Genomic DNA, 20,849 nt, shown 5'->3' with positions numbered 1-20,849 from the left:
TGTTCATATATTTCTTTTTCACAAATCAAAGAAAGGAAGAACACTGACTGAATCAGATTGTGCTTCATTTGAGTACTAAAGCAGGAGTGATGTGTTTGAAAAACACCTACATTTTGGTCTGTTCATCACAAAAAGCCATCGGATAACTTTATAAGACTTGGAATACACTGCATGTGTTGCAACAAACCACTTTTACTCTTTTAAAGTGACTCTTTTATGTTGTTTTGTCCAACATCTCCTTTTGTGATCCATTGACTAAACAGAAAAGTCATACGGGTGTGGAAAGTCATGATGATGAGCAAAACATGGTAATTTTCATTTTGGGTGAGTTATTCCTTTAATAGAAGCAAAATTATCGACTTTAGTTTAACAGTAACATTATCCAAAAAATTGTTTTATATATATTTATAATTGTAACAGTTAAACAAGCTACATACCATTGATTTTTACAGTACTGATGAATTAGTTGCTTCACATTCATTTGTTTTAATTGCAGACAAGGTGTTTGTTGTGTAGAAGTTAGCAGCATGTCGGCCCATCCTCTTGTTAATGGTTTGAACAGAAGCATTGTCGGCCTGAATATCCACAGGCGGCTCCACTCCATCCGTTACATCATATGTAACTTTTCCCAAATCTGTTGGCCTCCACAGTTTGGGGTGAAAACAGCAATAGTAGAGAACTTTTATCAACAGGCCCAAGACATAACAAAGTGGGATGGAGATTATCAGAATGAAGGCGTACGACTGGGTCATCTCTGCATCGCGGTACAACCACCATGTGGCCAACAGGATGCTGGTGTCTATGATTAAAAATGTGTGGTAGATCAGACTCCTGCCTCTGGTGTGTCCTTCAGCCACATTGAACCAGCTGAAGTACCAGATGAGCCCTACAGTGGCCCGGTAGAGCCATTCCCCTGCTGGGCTGTCCATGAAATTAGTGTTCTGCATCCAGGCCCATGTCACAAAGACGGGCCACAGAGACAGGAAGTGAGCAGCGATGTAGCAGTGCAACACAGAGGCAAAGAGAGCAACCGCAGCCACACGTGGGCCAATCAGAAAAAGGTTCCAGAAGAAGTAGACCACAGATGACAACCAACCTTGATTGTCCTTGTCAGGCAGAAATGAACGAAGCGACCGATGATAATCCACCACCATCCACGCTATAGAAGTAGTGGAGGCGCCCACATTCACATCTGCAGAACAGAGACATCAGTGTCATATTTCAGTTCCCTTTCGATATTACACTCGTACTGCATAGCTAGACGCTATGGGAAAAAGTCCTTTTTTTTCTCCAGTACTGAAGCCTTTTTTTAATTACGCAGTGTAACTGCACGGCCATGGCTTGAACAGTGAAATAAAACAAACCAATGGTGAGTCAGCGGAGCTGCACGAGCCTATGGCCACGAAGCCCGCCAGAGCCCACCAATATGGGCGGGGCCATCTGGCTATATAAGCAGGCATTCTGGCATAGGATCCTCAGATTTCTTCTCCTTCAGCGACAACGATCATCATGAAACTTGAAGCCGCTCGCCGGTGACACGCCTCGCAACGGAATTAAGCTGACTCAGCGTCCGCACAGCTCTCAGCACATCCCCTGCCGCCATCCGGCGAGTTCTAAAAAGAGCAATTTTTCCTAGCGACGTTGTTGCAAATGTCGCATTGCGAGTGTGGCTCATGCAGAAAACCCTGCATGATGCAGAAGGGAAGTGAGTGTGTCGCCTGTCTAGGCAGCACCGCACGCTCACCGAGACTGAATGCTCTCACTGAGAGCATGAGTCTCGCTCTTCTCCGCTTGTGGTCCGCCTTCTTCAATGAAGGCAGCCCCGCTCTCCCGTTTCTTTTCTCTCAGCAATCTCTGAGAGCGAAACAGTGGAGTCAGGGAGCTAAGCAACCGGGTCTGAGCAATCTCACGCTGGCAGAGAGCTCGCATGCTCGCTCTCCCCGCTGCACTTTGATCCGCCGGTGTGTTTTACAAGTGAGGATCAGCGCCCCTCATCACATCGAGTGGCTGAATCCTTCTAGGCGGATCGGAGTAGAATGCCGTCACCAATGATTCTGTATCGCTGACGGCTTCACTCCGCTGAGGCTGCGCTCACCGAGATGGGCTGCTTTCATTGCTAAAGCAGTCTGCTCCTGTTTCACTCATGGACCCCCTTCTTCAATGAAGGCGGCCCCGCCTCTACCGCTCTCATGTTTCTCTCCACCCAGTTACCTTGGAGAAAGAAACAGCGAACTCGCAGGGCTGAGCGATCAGGCTTGAGTGATTTCACGCCGGCACAGCCCCCGCGTGCTTCACTCTCCACACAGCTCTTTGATCTGCCAGTGTGTTTACACGTGAGGATCAGCGCCTTTCGTTTGTCGAGCAGCTCAATCCTTCTAAGAGGATCAGAGCAGAATGCTGTCACCAATGATTTCAATATCGCTGACAGCTTCGAATTTGAGTGCACCACTTGGGCCGCCCCTACGCTAAGGCTGTGCTCACTGAGACAGACTGCTCTCAATACGAGAGTTGTGTCTCGCTCTGCTTCACTCGCGGTTCACCTTCTTCAATGAAGGCAGCTTCGCCCCTCCCCTTGTCTGCTACGAGCATGCGCACAGCACCTTTGATCTGCCGGTGTGTTTACACTCAAGGTTCAGCAATACCCCTCTTCTAACGAGCGGTTTTGATCTTTTTAGGCTGGCTGCACACCGATTCGCAGCTTGTCGCAAACTATTTTTTGTCCAAAAAATCCTCTAGTGTGGTGTCATTACGATTATTTATCTGCTCCCGATCGAGACTGAGCGTCCCCGAACTCAAATCGTAAATATCAAACATGTCTCTTGACTCTTTGACTCTTGATCGGGCTGCCTCTGACGTGATACCCGCGATAGCCTATGAGAGCGAGCAAGCGTCACCTATCGGATGTTGCGTGCTTCTATAGCAGAAACTTGGCAGCCACAAACATGCCATGAAAGCAGAGAACATCACCCATATTCTTTTTTTATACTTTGTTTTTCACTGTGAAACAGAACGCGCGCCAGAAGAGACAGCTGACAATGTTGATTGTCCTCTATTTGTTTTTCTTCTCTAGTCACGTTTGATCTCATGAGTGTCCATGAGATCACGTGTCACTGTGAAATCGTTCCTACAATCATCAAGTGTGTGGTCTCGCAGTCTGGTCGAATCGTCTAGTGTGTGCGTTCAGAGGATTATAAGGTTAAAAATCGGTTGAACTGTCTTCATGTCTATGGTCTTCCATGGTTTTAAAATCGTTTAAGATTTGAAAATCATCTAGTGTGTCCCAGGCCTTAGGCAGATTGGAAGAGAATGCTGTCACCAGTGTTGGGAATAACGCGTTACAAAAGTAGAGATTAAAGTAGAATATTACTTTTTCCTGTAATGCAGTAATATAACGCATTACTAATAAAATTTTGGTAATATTATACTCGTTAAAATCTCAGTAGCGCATATTACAACAACATATTTTAACTCAAAATTAAGTGGTGAATTTACTAACACCGCAAAACAGCATCAGAGAAAAAATTCCCCGGGTAAAATAGTTTGTCTATTTCCTGCTGGAATTCCATGGTTGAGATGACTGCAGAGAGGGATTCTACATCTGTGACACAGACACACTCCATGTTATTTTCAGTTCAGCAGAGAAATTGAGAAGAAGGCATAGTCAAGTGCAATCTATGTGTGACATCAAACTCTCAAAATCGAGAAATAGCACGAGTAACTGAAGAAACACCGGGACTGGTGCCACAAACACTAACCGCGAGAGCTGTAGGGTCGGAGGAGAGAAAGAATGTGGCAGATGAGCACAGACAAGCAACAGAAATTAAGTTTAACTAAAAATAACAAAATCAGTTTTTATTAAATTATAGTCTATATATAAAAAGAATAATTATGCGAAATATATTTGACTTAAATAATGAACAGATTAACAAAACGAAAGGAAATGTGTATATGCTGCTGCTCTACAAACAAATTCACAGAAAGGACACCGAGATGAAAGAAAGCGCATCCTAAAATAAAAGTCAACACATTGCAGTTTTGAATGATCTATATGATCAAAAATTACGGAGTATTTTCCGCTGCTCGATCTCGAAGGCGCCTCACACACACACAATTCGGCACTGCAAACATTGCGGCCTGTTCATTATCAGAATAATATACAGTCAACCAAACATATAGATACACTCGTTGATTAAAATAATCCATAGTACAATCCGCGTTAAGTACAAAGCCTGGTTTACATAATAAATAATAGTTTAGCAATCAAATACATCGTGAATATGGAAACATTTGGATTCGTGTCGAATGAAAGAGGTAGGCTGCATGAGAACTAATGCGTTTGCTTTCAGTTTCGTTTTAAATTAATTAGTTTTGACTTGTTTAGCAACTTATATTTTTCATTTATTTTGTTCTGAATACCGTTAAATTTAAAGGATTTGTTGTGGAGTGAGGAGAACTAAAATAGCCTATAGGCTAGCTGTTGTGTTTATTGTTTGTACATTAGGGCTTATAACATTCCGCTTTATTAACCACTATAATTTCTGAATGTAATTGCGGTTTGTGCTTGAAAGTGAAAGTAACTCAAAATAACTCAAATGTAGTGTAACACATTACAATTCAGAGACAGCAATATTGTAATGTAACTAAATACTTTCAAAAGACAGTAATAAGTAATATACAATGTATTACATTTTGGAAGTAACTTGCCCAACACTGGCTGTCACTAATGTCTATTATCACTGACAGCTTCAGAATTAGATGCATCTGGGCCACGCCCATGCTGAGGCCACGCTCACGGAGGCTGACTGCTCTCGCTGTGAGAGCATTGAGCCTAGCAAAGCATTTTTTGAGAGGATCAGTTCTCGCCAGGCTGGAACTCCCTCAAAGAAAGCTCGCTCTTGTTCTCCATTCCTCCGTTCAACACTGGGCAATGGATATTCTATTCGAGCTGGGCATGTCCTTTTCATTAGCATGTGCCCAAGCAGTCTACCGCTGTGACAGCGGTCTAACAAGAGAGCTAACTTTCTCTTCCACTCATGAGTATCAAGTCCCCGCATGGTGACCTACCACTCGAGTCAATCCAACTGCTTGCCACACGGGCCGAGGCCTGGCAGGCCATCCCTGGAGTGTCAGGTTGGGTTTGGGGGATAATAAAACGAGGTTACTCACTTTAATTCTCTCAAAGACCCCCGCGATTCAGTGGTGTGGTTCCCACCTTGGCGTCCTGCACTCTAGGGTGATGAATTTACTGGCAAAGGAGCCGTAGAAACGGTTCCTCCAGTTCAGAGTGAGTCAGGCTTCTACAACCGTTACTTTCTCATCCCCAAAAAGGATGGCGACCTACACCCCATCCTCGAACCCACGAGTGCCGAGTCCCCTCATGGCGACTCACTACTTAAACCAGTCCAACCCTCTTGTCATGTGGGCCGAGGCCTGGCAGGCCATCCCCAGAGTGTCAGACTGGGTTTTGGGGATAATAAAACGAAGTTACTCAATCCAATTTTCTCGAAGATCCCCGCGATTCAGCCAACGTCCCCCAGTCAATGGATATCATTCCTGAGAGCAGTTTTCGACTCGCGCCAGAATGTGCACTGGCCATACAGCGGCTCGTGGCCTCCTTCAGAGTTGGAGCCTCTCGCCCTCTCAAGACATTTCAGAAGATGCTGGGCCTCATGTGCGATGGCAAACTGGCTTTCGGCCTGTGGTCGAAAGAGGAAGGTCGGCGACACATCAACGGCATGGAAATGCTAGTGTAAGAATTAGTTCAAGTTCAAAGGGAATCGAATCCAAAGCTTTGAAGTCACTTGGTCAAATATGATTCAAAATCGTTAAAAAAAATTTTTTCCTATGAGCTAGGTAACAAGATCTGGGCAAAATTTTAGCTTTATAAATACACAACACAAGACACTGCTTCTTTGCAATGGAACAATAATTTATTTGAGCTACTCTAATAATACATGAACTAAACTACTAACAGCACACAGACACACACACACACACACACACATAGTTCAGAGGATGAGAGTTACTGAGTTTGACTGAAGTCCCAAAAGTATAGTATTTGCTACTAGCTCTTAAATCGCACCCAAGAAAATCACAAAAGCAGAGATTTGGCTTATCTTTAGTTGCTTAAGATAGATTTAACAGCACCAGTTCCCAGCGAGAAGAAGATTTTGTTTGTTTACTTGCGTTTTGGCTGAAAACAGGGTTTTCCTCGTTGGCTTGTCTTAGCAGACAGAAACATGGTGCTTCTGATTGGTTGGCGATCTTCCTTGGATGACGTCTTTGGGATTCACTTCAACGGTGAATGGATGGTTGCTTGGTTACGTAGGGTGATGTGCTCGAAGTTCTTCTGAGAGTCTGCATTGAACGGCTTAGACTTTGAAGATTTCGACAGGGTCACGAAGCTTCACAGAGTGTTTGAGAGTTCTGGATGACCGAATCGCGTGATGGTGCGGTGAGTGAGCGCAGGCTGGAGCGCAATCAAACAAAGGCAAAAGAGCACTGAATCAGTTCGTGACATTGGGTTTTAAGCGGGCCGACTGAGTACTAACCTAACCCTAACCACAGATCGTTGTTCCAATCAGATATTTGCTGCAGGGCAGGGCCATGCCCCATATGGTTTCTTTTTCGTGCATAAATTAACATGATGCTTAGCCTTCCATGTGGGGAATATCTCTGCAAGTTTTGTTAATAACTTCAATAAAGTGTTGTACTACGAACACTGTATATAATACCAACTTTTCATTCACGTCATCATTCTGGAAATAAAACAAGCTTTCGTTCAACATCAAATGTCAATTAACTTCATAGGTTACAAAAACACATCAAGCATATAAAAGACATAAAACACATTATTTGTTAATACATTTGTTCTAGTAGCAATGGTAATAACTGTTAGTCTTTTAAAAATCATCGAGTTCATGTGTTCTTTTGTTTGAGAGACTACATCTGGAATGTGTAGAGAAGAAGGGGCAAATGTCCTGAGGTCAAGAAAGTGTCACGCTGTGGAGATCTGGTGAGGTTCCTGCTCAAACGTGTCAATGTAGATCTGTCTTCCTCTTGTTTATTCGATTATCAATTTATGCGTAAATGGTCATGGGTACCACGGGCCATCTGTTGCTCGGGTTAAACGTTATCACTGTTCCTTAGATCCTTTGTTTTTGCAGGCTTGGAGAGTGTCCCATTAATCACCCTCTTCCTGTGTCTTTACGTGGATTTATGCAAAGCAATCATGGGTGACAAGCAACCATTTGTGGCTGACATGCTTCTCAAACAAAAGGGAGTTCTTTCTCCTCCTGATTGGATTAAGTCTATCACTGCTTTATGCATCTCTTGAGAAGATAAGCAGAGTGGGACAGGAACTGGTCAAGACAATTGGGCACCTTGGCTAACCATTGATCAGTTTAACGACTCGCTAATGGTTAGGAGGGAGAATCTTTAGATTCTTCTAGAATGTGGTGATTCTGCAGGATATTGGGCTTAAAGAACAAAGTCCCTACAGCAGTGTGTCGGGGCCTTCAGACCTTCTCGCCAGACCTAAAGGGTCGCCACGTTCTAGTCCACTCGGACAGCATGACAGTGGTGTCCTATATAAATCGCCAGGGAGGGCTCACCTCGAAGCGCCTCTTCATTCTGGTGGAGCACCTCTTGTAATGGGCTCAGCTCAACTTGCGTTCGCTGAGAACAAAGCATGTGCCAGGCAAGTTGAACCAAGGAGCAGACAAGCTGTCTCGGAGCAACATCCCCTCAGAGGAGTGGATGATCCATCTGCAAACGGTTCAGAGAATCTGAGAGATCTTTGGGAAGGCAGAGGTCGACCTCTTCGCCTTAGAAGACAACTCTCTTTGCCCAACTTATTTTTCGAAGAACAAGGATGCGTTGGCCCACGACTGGCCCAACCTCCTCCTTTACGCTCTTCCCCCGATCGCCCTGATCCCTCAGGTAATCAGGCAAATCAGGGAGCAAGAACAGAAGGTTCTCCTAGTGGCCCCGCTCTGGAGGAACCAACATTGGTTCTCGGAGCCGTCTTGGCTGCTTGTTGCAGCCCTGTGGCCCATTCAGAGCTGTGGGCTCTGCACCTATGGCCTCTCAATGGGTGCCTGCAGACCTCCCCGAGAGCATTTTAAATACAGTTTCTCAGGCTAGAGCCCCGTCTACGAGACGTCTCTATGCCCTTAAATGCGTCTCTATGCAGGAACAACTTAGTTGTCCACTTTCTGAAGGGGTCCAGGAGGCTGAACCCACCTCGTTCCTTTACCGTCCCTACATGGGATCTTCCCACTGTTCTGGGAGCTCTTAAGAGCCCTCCCTTTTGAGCCGCTACAGTCAACCGACCTTCGGCTCCTGTCGCTGAAAACCACTCAGCTACTGGCTTTAGCATCGGTCAAGCAAGTGGGAGACTTGCATGTGCTCTCTGTGAGCTGTTCCTGCCTTGAGTTCGGGCCAAGTGACTCTAAGTTCGTCCTGAAGCCAAGGCATGGTTATGTACCTAAAGTGCTCTCCACTCTGTTCAGAGCACAGGTCATTACACTCTCTGCACTCTCTGAATTTACATTGAGCACTCCGCCCCGTTTAGGCAGTCAGAACAGCTCTTTATTTAATTCGGTGGCCGCACCAAAGGTCAACCAGACACGAAGCAGAGACTTTCCCGGTGGATAGTTGACGCTATTACGCTAGCATACTCTTCTTGGGCCTACAACGCCCCATTGGAGTACGAGCCCACTCCACCTCACTGTCCACATTTGCTAGGTTTTACAACCTGGATGTCCCTGCCTTACAGGCTAGGGTCCTTTCTGCATAGTTGGCATGCACCTGCCAGAGGGCGGGACTAGCTCTGAGTTGGGTTTGGCCGTACACGCTCAAACTCGCCAGAATTGCTTTACTTCTTGTACCCTCTCGGCCCTCCCTAGGTGCCAAGGCTGTACGAGTTTATCTTGGAACGATTACCCAGGCTGGGCAAGACCTCTGTGAGTTTGGCCCGTTGCCACTTGAAGGGCTTACCCTATTATACTTGTCCTTGGGTGCTTAATGAAAGTTCACATTTCAGTCGTTCCTCTCCATAGCAAGGTGTGATTGTACTGGTTCCAATAGCTTCTAGCGACGCAGTACAAGTGTAGTATCGAAAGAGAAGGTACTCCGTTACGTTGCTAGCTGTGCTATGGAGCTGCACGACTCAGTGTCGTTGCTTCAGTCGAAGTACCCTGAGGATCCTATGCCAGAATGCCCACTTATATAGCCAGATGGCCCCACCCATATTGAGGTTTTGTGGCCATAGGCTTGAGCAGCTCCGCTGACTCGCCATTGGTTCATTTTATTTCACTGCACGAACTATGGTCGTGCAGTTACACTGCGTTATTTAAAAAAAGGTTTCAGTATTGGAGAAAAAATTACTTTTTCCCATAGCTTCTAGCGACGCAGTACTCATTCCCATATATCAGGGAACCGAGGTTACATTAGTAACAGAGTACGTTGCTTTTACTTTCATTTAAATCAGTGGTTTTCTAATGCTGGGTCATAGATAGCATGTGCTGTAAAAGTGTTGTTATTGTTAACTGAAATAAACCTGATCACCCAACTCTTTATATAAAGTCCAAATTGTTTACACATACATGCATATTCTGATGTAGAGCAATATATAGGCCTATCCTATATATGATATCGCTGATATATGAAAAAAAAATCAGCTTTGATTGCTTGCATCATGGCAAAATTTAACTATATTATCGGCCAGCTCTAATCTGCTAAATGTGACTTTAAGGCATGAAGATATTAACATATAAACATGAACATCACAAATTTTATGTAAAAATGCTTTGAAACAATGTGTATTGTGAAAAGCGCTCTACAAATAAATTTGACTTAACTTGAAATAAAATGAAATATAAATATTAGATGAAAAAACTTGAACATTTTCTGAATTCAAAACTGAATTCAATTTAAAAATAAGTTTAAGTACAAATTTAAGTTTAAGTTCAATTTGTATTGCTACTAATACTAATTTACTCATGTATTTCAAATACTATTATGCAGTGAGGCAGTTTTATTAAAATAATTTTATAATAATAAAATAATAAAATAATCTGCTAAACTTCTTAAAGGGGTCATATGATGCGATTTCAATTTTTCCTTTCTCTTTGGAGTGTTACAAGCTCTTGGTGCATAAAGAAAATCTGTAAAGTTACAAAGACTAAAGTCTCAAATCCAAAACACCTCGCTTTTCAGGCCGATGAGCTTTGTAAAAATCGACGCTTTTCAGAAAGGCGGGGCATAGAGGAGACCCAATAATGTACAGTATGTGGAAAATAATGTGTTTTTTTAACCTTAAACCGCATAAACACATTTCATTACACCAAATACACAAAATAATGTTCTTTTTAGCAACATCATATGACCCCTTTAAGGTTTTTATTTCAAGAATTCCTTTTTTAATGAGGCTTTTGTTCTTCATTGTGATATTCATTATGATAGTAGGACAACTGTCACCCTGACATTTTTTATTTCTTGCATCCCCCCACACTACATACATGAGGTAGATTGGTACGGTTTTTGATTTCCAATGTAAAATCTTGAACCTGTAAATGTCCATGTAAGTGGGTCAGATAACCACACATTTCTGAATTTCCTGTGAGTCAATGTTCTCAGATCAGACTGGATGAAAATTGACTTACAGCTAAGAGGGAATGCTTTTTACCACAAACTGTCAAGAGGAAATGGAGCATAATTTGGAGGAAGTTTTGCTTAGCTTTTTTGGTTTTCATGTAAATTACGGTATTAACAAACAATGGATGAATCTCATGCGGACGGTCATCTTTTGAGCTGATTGGATGCCATATGTTTTATAGTGAATTGGTTAGAAGCATCATTAGAACAGAAGTGGTTACCCACACTGGACCAGTCTTGCATGGTTGCTGTGCAGCATGATGTACATCATGAGGGTGAGCTGTGGCACGCTCTCACAGAAAGTCTCAATGAGCCGCAGCATGCTGAGGTCATGGGTCAGATAAACTGCATACTCAGACCCACAGCCCTCTCGCCACCACACACAAAAACCCTGCCAGATAGCTGATATGTGCCTATGGAAAGAGAAAAGAAAAAGATATGATCTAAATATGGAGATTCACAACAGCATTTTGACCCAAACAAACAGTACCATGGTACTGCAGTGCTTTGATTTTTTATTTTTTTTTGTGTACATGACACAATAGTAATACCATGGTTTTAAAACAATACCATAGTATTTTTTCTGAAGTATCCAGCTGTCTATGATAGCTCTGCCTTCTAACCACACTGGAGAAAAAAAAAACAGCCTATGCCGTTTAGCTAGTCTTAGCTGGTTTAAGCTGCACAGATCTGGTTTAAGATAGTCAGGCTGGTGCTCAGCTGGTTTTAGCTGGTTTGCCAACTGGTCTCCCAGCCTGACCAGCTAAAGAAGTGGTCAAAACCCCTCTAAAACCAGCCTGCTAAACCAGCTATGGCGAGGCTGGGAGACCTGCTAAAACCAGCCAACAAGCTTAAGCAATAGAGATGGCGCTGCCGTGTTCGGACGCTGTCCTGGTCGCTCCGCTTGGACTGTGTTTTTATTTTTTACTTACAGCTTAGGGGTGGTAAAAATATCATATCACTATTTTTTTCAGGAATATCAACGATTCATGATTTTATTACGATTCTTTGTCATGTTGGTTTTACTATTTTGCCAGTTGTCTGAGCAGTACAGCCAAACTAATTTCCCTATTTTAAAAACAAAGCCTTACAAGGTAACAAAATATAAAATTGAAAAAAGAATACATTTAGGCCAAAGTGGGCGAAGATAAAAATCTTTGTCATTATTTTATCTTTGTTATTAAAAAATGTGAACAAAGATACACATTACAAATACACATAATATATATATAAAACAAACAGTGCTATCTTTGTCATTATTTTATCTTTGTTATTAGAAAATAAGAGCAAAGATATACATTACAAATACACATAATATATAAATAAAACAAACAGTGCTTTATTTTTCAGGTACAGTAGGTGTATTTAGCAGTAGAATTCAAGAATTGAACTGAATTAACAAAATGCTATATACACTATAAACATCAATTATACATTGATTCTCATTAAAGCAAATGTATTAAAATTCTTCAGTCAAGAGCAGTGAGTGATTTTTCTCTGTGTTTTTTTTTTTCGTTTGTTTGTTTTATTAACATTAAACCGAAAGATAACCCAAAAATGAAAATTCTGTCATCATTTACTTACTCTCAATTTGTTTTAAACCTGAATGGGTTTCTTTCATTCTTTCTAAGCTCCATGATGCACTTAGAGAGTCTGTCTAAACAAAATTTTACCAACACATTCAAGGGTTAAACACTGGTGAGAGCTAACTCTTCTTTAGCCAATGAGCTGAACACCTTTTATGCGCGCTTCGAGGCAAAACACTCTGGCATTACCAACAGTCTGTCGAAATGCACTGAGGACAGGAACAGCCGTGTCAGTGACAAGCGCACGATCACCTTATCGGAGGACAAATGCCCACCTCTGTGAATGGGTTCTGGACTTTCTTTTATGCAGACCTCAGGTAGTGAGGGTGGGCCAAACCACCTCCAACATCATCACCCTGAGTACAGGACCCCCTAAAGGGATGCGTTTTGAGTCCCCTGCTCTACTCCCTCTATGACTGTGTGGCCTTTCACAGCTCCACTTCTATCATCAAGTTTGTGGATGATACAGTGGTGATGGGCCTTATCTCTGCCTACCTTGATGAGGTGGAGAAACTGACATCGGTCTCTCTCTGAATGTCAGCAAAATCAAGGAGCTGGTTCTGGACTTCAGGAGGCGGCAGCTGCGGATTTACACTCCACTCACCCCACCCCAGTGGAGAGAGCGAGCAGCTTCAAATACCTCGGTGTGCACATCACGTCAGTGACAAGCGCACGATCACCTTATCGGAGGACAAATGCCCACCTCTGTGAATGGGTTCTGGACTTTCTTTTATGCAGACCTCAGGTAGTGAGGGTGGGCCAAACCACCTCCAACATCATCACCCTGAGTACAGGACCCCCTAAAGGGATGCGTTTTGAGTCCCCTGCTCTACTCCCTCTATGACTGTGTGGCCTTTCACAGCTCCACTTCTATCATCAAGTTTGTGGATGATACAGTGGTGATGGGCCTTATCTCTGCCTACCTTGATGAGGTGGAGAAACTGGCATCGGTCTCTCTCTGAATGTCAGCAAAATCAAGGAGCTGGTTGTGGACTTCAGGAGGCGGCAGCTGCGGATTTACACTCCACTCACCCCACCCCAGTGGAGAGAGCGAGCAGCTTCAAATACCTCGGTGTGCACATCACTGAGGATCTGACCTGGACTCATCACATTCATGTCCAAAAAAAAAAAAAAGCCAGACAACTCTGTGCCATCTGAGAAAATTAAAGGTTTCCCCTGTGATCCTGAAAATGTACTATATCGGGGCTATACAAAGTATACTGTGCATTTCATTGTGGTATGGGAACTGATCAATCCAGGACTGAGCGTATCTCCAGAACTGATCTCCCTTCTCTGCATCACATCCACATCAGGCGATGCAAAGCTAGGGCTGTTAAGATCCTCAAAGACTGCACCCACCCAGGGAATTCACTGTTCAATCTGCTACAATCAGGCAGACGATTCCACAGCCTAATGGCTAGAATGGAGAGGCTCAGGAAGAGCTTCTTCCCTCAGGCCATCAGACTTCTAAACATAGACATAAAAAGTCAAACAAACTGCACTTTAGGGGCTTTGGTGGTGTAGAATTACTCAGTAACTATGGAGTGAAAACAGTCTCAATACCTTCAACAAATACGCACAAAAGATCCACACACGTGCACGGCAATCCACAAATGTGCACAAGAGATCCACACGCGAGCACAATAATCCACACATGCTCTATTCATAAATGCACGCGTCTATATAAACATCTTTACTCAAAATACAATCCACAAATGGTCTATTCATGCTTGTAATGCCTTGCAGAAAATCAATGTCCGTTAAATGTCTGCACTATTATATGTTATACACTGTTATATGTATGGATACTTTTGAGACTGTTGTTCCGCAGCCTTGATTCACAAACACAAACAAGCCAATCTGTCCATACATACCTCTGGCGTTAGACAATGATATAACGTGCAATATGGTGTCTTCCTCAAGAGCAAGTAAATATGGAGTAAAAATGTTTTGATTGAACATTAGATTAAGAAACACATTTAAAAAAGCATTGATGAGGTTATTTACATAACAGCCATATTCAGGCTTGGATTTACTCTATATTTACATTTATAAAAAAATATATTTAGTGAAAGTTTACATAATATTATATGGTCTCGAGTCCACTGTCTCGGTAATTTTAGAAAACATCCTGAGATATAATGCAGAACTATAAGGGAGATTCAGCTTGAAGGCCGGCAAGCGCCCTCTTGAGGAAGACACCCTATCACATATTATATCATTGTCTAATGTCAGAGGTATGTATGGACAGATTGGCTCGTTTGTATTTGTGAATCAAGGGCGCAGCACAACAGTCTCAAAAGTATCCATACATACAAGTGTGTAGATATTTAATGGACATTGGTTTTCTGCATGGAATTACAAGCATGAATAGTCAATTTGGGGATTGTATTTTGAGTAAAGACATTGTTTATATAGATCCGTGCATTTACAAATGTGAGTGTGGATCTCTTGCACGCATTTATGGATTGCTGTACACGTGTGTGGCTCTTTTGTACGTATTAGTCAAAGGTATTGAGACTGTTTTCACTCCATAAGTAACACTCTGCACTTTATGTTGAATTAATCTATGCAACTCATCCTCCCTGCACACTGTTAGTTAGTTTCAATCTCTGCACACTTCCAGTTCTGGTTTAATATATATATATATATATATATACTGTATATATATGTGTGTGTGTGTTTTTAAATACTTTGCATTATCTCTTTTATTGCACAATCGAAAGAGTATGCCAGATCATATGCTAGTACATTTCACTGTTTGTTGTATATGTATATACATTGTATGTGACAAATAAAATCTTGAATCTAGGCTGGTTTCAGTTGTTTTCAGGGATACTTGCATTAAATCTGAAACATATTGCAAAACTCTGAACATACAACATCATGTACATCCAAATCCATGCACACACAAACCACCAAGTGCTGAACTACTAGGCCTACCTAAAAAAAACGGAATTATTATTTGATAATGAGATTATTTGACATGTTACACATGAACAGTGAGCTTTTAATGGTCTATTTGAGTTCACCCCAAAATAATGAAAATTAGGTCATGTACACACCCTAGTGTCATTCCAAACCTGTATGAATTTCTTTTTTTCTAGAACATAAAAAAAGAATTTTGGTAACCAAACCGTTTCCATTAACATCGACTTCCATTGTATTTTTTTGGAAGCCACTGGGAACTGAAACCAGGCCCGGATTGGCTAATCGGGAGCACCGGGAGGATTCCCGGTGGGCCGGTGTTACGAGATTTTCGGTTTCCGAGATTTTCTGTTTCAGTGGGCGGAGCATACATGAATATTCATGAGTTTCTCGGACATGCGCGTGGAACAGAGAATTTCAGTTCACGCTCTTTGTATCTCAGCAGGTTTAATGGAATATTTTAAAAAAAGGTAAATATATTTACAGTGTTGCACATATGCGAGCAAAATAATTATAGATCAAAGAAAATGCATAATAGAAAGCGCAAAAGGTGGCACTGAAAAGCCAGTACAAAAAAAAGAAAAGTGGGCCGGTCTAAGGCATGAAACTACAGGGCTGAAAATGAGTCCCACTCCGGCCCTGACTGAAACTGTTTGGTTGCCAACATTCTTCAAAATATCTTTTAGATGAGTAAATAATGATGATTTTCATTTTTGAGTGTGTCACAATGCTTTAAATTAATATATCAGTGTGACATAAACAGAGCAACACAAGTATTAGGAAATCGGGGGAAATGTCAACAACATATGTGGTCACCTTGTTCTGGACACTGAACTATGGCATTACCATTTTTTTGATAATTTTGATACTGCCACAATCCTTTGTGGTTAGTAGGCACTAGATCTAAGCATTTGCATTTAAGGATGGAAATCTAAGGATTTGCATGCTTTGACTAAAAATTTTCATTCAAAAGAAAGAAAATCAGCTCACTAACTAGGCTACATAACAAAAGTCACTATACACTACAAGCTGTTGCATGCCGGTGTTATGGATCAACTGGGGATCGTGTTAACTGGGGATGTGTGCGTGCATGTGAGCTATTTTACGTCCCATTCCAGATTCGTCAAAAGCGACTGCAAAGCTGTAATGAAAAGACGTTGGTACATTCTTAATGTTCTTAATAAATGTTGATGCAATTATTGCGCTGTGTTGTTTCCTCAATACCTTTTTTAATGCATGCGACACAGTTTAAGTGTCATTTTAACATGATTTCACGTGGTGATATGGTTCACAAACCACGCCCACATTATCTTGGCGCATTCACTTCTATGGAAAATGACAATCACTCAAATAAACGTATTTCAAGTGTAATTCACTTCTATATACACTGAGTGAAAATAGCGTTATTTAGCAGTCTGTTATTTACACTAAGTGCAAATAGCGATCGATTTTATTTATGCTATTTAAAAATAGCAGTATGTTTGCATTTAAGTGTAGATAGATGCTATTTATACTTAGTGGAAATAATGGCAGATACTCTATAGGCTACATTATTAAAAAAAAAATGCAATAGTTAAAATAAAAATATTTATTAAAGTTACCAAATGGATGCTGTCTTATGGGACAATTAGTCCTCTCTACACCTACCCCAACCCACATACTTATCAAATAGCTATTTTGGAGCTTTATTTCCACCTTTCCCGCGAACGTTTTATTAATTTTATTGAAAATAAACGCATTTTGGATCAGCTATATGATGAGGGAAAATAAGATGAACGAAGTTGGTTGAAGCTGGATTCGAACTCGGATCAACCGTAAGTTGCTATTGTGCATTTAAGTCCCTACTCCACTGACGTGGACGAGAGATATGTGATTTTGACTGGATGTATATGGTACATTAAATATATAAATAAATAGCAAATATATTATATTTAAATTGTTTATTTAACATTGTTGACAAGGCACCGTCTGAGTAAACAAGAAATAAAAACAAAAAAACATTTTGAATCTGAGTAATGTATAATTTATTAAAATATTTGAGTCAACAATATGACCACATACATCCACATCAGTAGCGCAATTTGCTTTATTTACACTCATTCCACCCACCAATGCCCGGTTGGGCCAGTCAAAATCACATATCTCTCGTCCACGTCAGTGGCGTAGGAACTTAAATGCACAATAGCAACCTTGGATACAGTTGATCCGAGTTCAAATCCAGCTTTAACCAACTTCGTTAATCTTATTTTTCCCCATCATATAGCTGATCCAAAATGCGTTTATTTTCAATAAAATGAATAAAACATTCGCGGGAAAGGTGGAAATAAAGCACCAAAATAGCTATTTGATAAGTATTTGGGTTGGGGTAGGTGTAGAGAGGACTAATTGTCCCATAAGACAGCATCCATTTGGTAACTTTAATAAATATTTTTATTTTAACTATTGCATTTTTTTTTTAATAATGTAGCCTATAGAGTATCTGCCATTATTTCCACTAAGTATATATAGCATCTATCTACACTTAATGCAAACATACTGCTATTTTTAAATAGTGTAAATAAAATCTATCGCTATTTGCACAGAACAGACTGCTAAATAATGCTATTTTCACTCAGTGTATATAGAAATGAATTACACTTGAAATATATGTTTATTTGAATGATTGCCATTTACCATAGAAGTGAATGTGCCAAGATAACGTGGGCGTGGTTTGTGAGCCATGTCACCGCGTGAAATCATGTTAAAATGACACTTAAACTGTGTCGCATGCATTAAAACAGGTATTGAGGAAACAACACAGCGTAATAATTGCATCAACATTTATTAAGAACATTAAGAATGTACCAACGTCTTTTCATTACAGCTTTGCAGTCGCTTTTGACGAATCTGCTGGAATGGGACGTAAAATGGCTCACATGCACGCGCACATCCCCAGTTAACATGATCCCCAGCTGATCCATCACACCGGAATTACTAAAACAACTGATTAGAGTTTGTCCTAGGAAATTATTCGTGTCTATGACCGCTTATAATAACGCCGTGTTTCTCTTTGTTGTTGATGAAAATAATAAAATAATTCAACACTATATAAATTAATCAGCTGTTTTATAACAAAGAGAGCGCTCCAGGTTACAGTGTAATAACAAATGATCAAAGCAAACAAACGTGTAAACTACCTTCCACTGGGTGAGGTCGCTGCCATTTTCTTTACATTACGTCACTAGGGTCGGAGGTTTCACAGCTTGTAAAAAAAAAAAAAAAACTTGAGTTTCAGCTTGTTATTGTTTCTCTTCAGCTATGGGCACTTTTAGCCAGGATGATTTTAACACGCTCAAGTTTATTTAATCCGCCTACTAACTGTTCAAATACAAGTTTCTTGAAGCACAATAAAATCATAGTTTTTATTTTAAAGGAAAAAGATCAAATTAGACCAGAATTGGCACTTAAGCACCCAAGTGGCATGTTGTTATAGTGTTATTATTATTTTTAAATGTAATACTTATTGTAATTAGTGGGCTTATTATTTAACATTAGGCTATTATTATTATTTAATATTATTTAATATTTCCATGAATTAGATGTGCATTTCAAACATCTTCGCTAAATTGTCAAAATAACATTTTAAATATGATTTAGTATTTTACATTAATAACACTTGATAAAGTTAGGCTGCCTCAGGTGGGGGAACAACTTCCCCAGTAGGGGTCATCTTACCCCTCCTTTAATATTTAACATTTTGTGTAATAATAACTAAATTAGCATATTTATTTCCTATAAAGCATTGGCTGATGCATCATGATCCTGCACATGCTAAACTTATATCTAAATATGTTACACTTTGTACCTGTTACACTACTCTATTTACCTTGCTATTTAGCTAAAATATATGAGGGGTAAAAAAAAAATTTTCATCTAATAAATAGGCCAATTAAAGTGATTTATTATTATTTTGGATTAAAGTTTAAAACATGTAAGAACTCATATTTTAGATAATGAATTCTCATTATTGGAATGTCTGGATCTGGGACAAGGGTAGTAGTAATAATAATAATAATAATAATAATTAAATCTTTATAAGTCTTTTGAAAAGTAGCCTTCATTCATCAAAACAGATGATGAAGGCATGATAAACATTATTTTGTCTGCCATGTAACAATTTATCACAGGCTTGCATGTCTTACATCAAAATTTAACTGGTTCCCATGATTGATAGCCTAAAATAATATTCATATATATTTCTTCAACATTATTTTATTTAAATTATAATTGTTTAGAAAATAGTTCATTTTTCTTTTGGCAAAGTAAGGTTACAAGTTCCCTCACCTCGATATGTTCGATTAATTTTAATATCTTGATAAACTCAATGAAAATCAGAGGGCAAACTTTTATATATCCTACAATTTGTGGCAGTATTATGACTGAAATTAACCCATCCAACCATGGTCTCCCACTATCACTGAATGAAAATGTCTTGAGTAGGATGAAAATTCTTCATTTTAAAATTCTATTGCAATGTAGTGGTTTATGTAGTGGTTGCTGGCTGTCTTTTTAGAGAATGGCCGCACTGAAAACATACTGCCCTCTGTTGGCTACAAATAGACACAGATCAGCCTTACTGAGGAATGCCACTGAGACACCAATATTTTGAATAGACATGAAAAGGCAAAAACAGTGGGATTTTTGTTTTAATCACAAATCAATTTTAATTTTTTATACCAAACTTTATATAAAGATGATTCTCAACTATGTTATGAAAGTTATTTTTATAAACCATTTTTCTTTATGCAATTTGGGTGTAAAATGGCCATAAGAGCGTTTTCCCATTATATACAATGTATCTATAAACCGTATCTAATTTGCATATTAATGTGTTTTTTTTGGGGCAACATAGAATGAACAAATAAGTGCAATAATGGTAGTAATAATTAGCAAGATTTTCATAATAATATCTAATATTTAGTATAGGAATATTGATATGTAATTTTTACGCGGACGACAGCTGTGTAATTTTGACTGGATGTATATAGTGCATTAAATATATAAATAAATAGCAAATATATTATATTTAAATTGTTTATTTAACATTGTTGACAAGGCACCGTCTGAGTAAACAAGAAATAAAAACAAAAAAACATTTTGAATCTGAGTAATGTATAATTTATTAAAATATTTGAGTCAACAATATGACCACATACATCCACATCAGTAGCGCAATTTGCTTTATTTACACTCATTCCACCCACCAATGCCCGGTTGGGCCAGTCAAAATCACATATCTCTCGTCCACGTCAGTGGCGTAGGAACTTAAATGCACAATAGCAACCTTGGATACAGTTGATCCGAGTTCAAATCCAGCTTTAACCAACTTCGTTAATCTTATTTTTCCCCATCATATAGCTGATCCAAAATGCGTTTATTTTCAATAAAATGAATAAAATATTCGCGGGAAAGGTGAAAATAAAGCACCAAAATAGTTATTTGATAAGTATTTGGGTTGGGGTAGATGTAGATGTAGATGTAGAGAGGACTAATTGTCCCATAAGGCAGCATCCATTTGATAACTTTAATAAATATTTTTATTTTAACTATTGCATACTTTTTTATATAATGTAGCCTATAGAGCAGGGTTCCTCAAATCTTGCCCTGGAGGGCCAATGCGCTGCAGAGTTTAGCTCC

At 40.1% G+C, this 20,849-nt stretch overlaps 1 protein-coding gene across 1 annotated transcript in view; it reads right to left on the bottom strand.

Annotated features, from left to right (window-relative positions):
* Positions 1-446: 446 nt before the first annotated feature.
* The window catches only part of xkr8.3 (XK related 8, tandem duplicate 3), a 29,971-nt gene continuing 9,568 nt past the window's right edge, over positions 447-20,849 (bottom strand). Inside the window, exons 2-3 of the mRNA XM_016542666.1 lie at positions 10,885-11,072; positions 447-1,192 (exon numbers count right to left, since the gene is read on the bottom strand). Of these exons, the coding sequence (XP_016398152.1) occupies positions 447-1,192; positions 10,885-11,072 (934 nt within the window). The remainder of the gene's footprint in view (positions 1,193-10,884; positions 11,073-20,849) is intronic.

This window comes from Sinocyclocheilus rhinocerous, unplaced genomic scaffold, assembly GCF_001515625.1.
Source record: "Sinocyclocheilus rhinocerous isolate Xijiao unplaced genomic scaffold, SAMN03320098_v1.1 scaffold429, whole genome shotgun sequence".
Classification (NCBI taxonomy): Eukaryota; Metazoa; Chordata; class Actinopteri; order Cypriniformes; family Cyprinidae; genus Sinocyclocheilus; species Sinocyclocheilus rhinocerous.
Note: the sequence above shows the minus strand (reverse complement) of the source record. Positions and strands in the feature narration are given on the sequence as shown.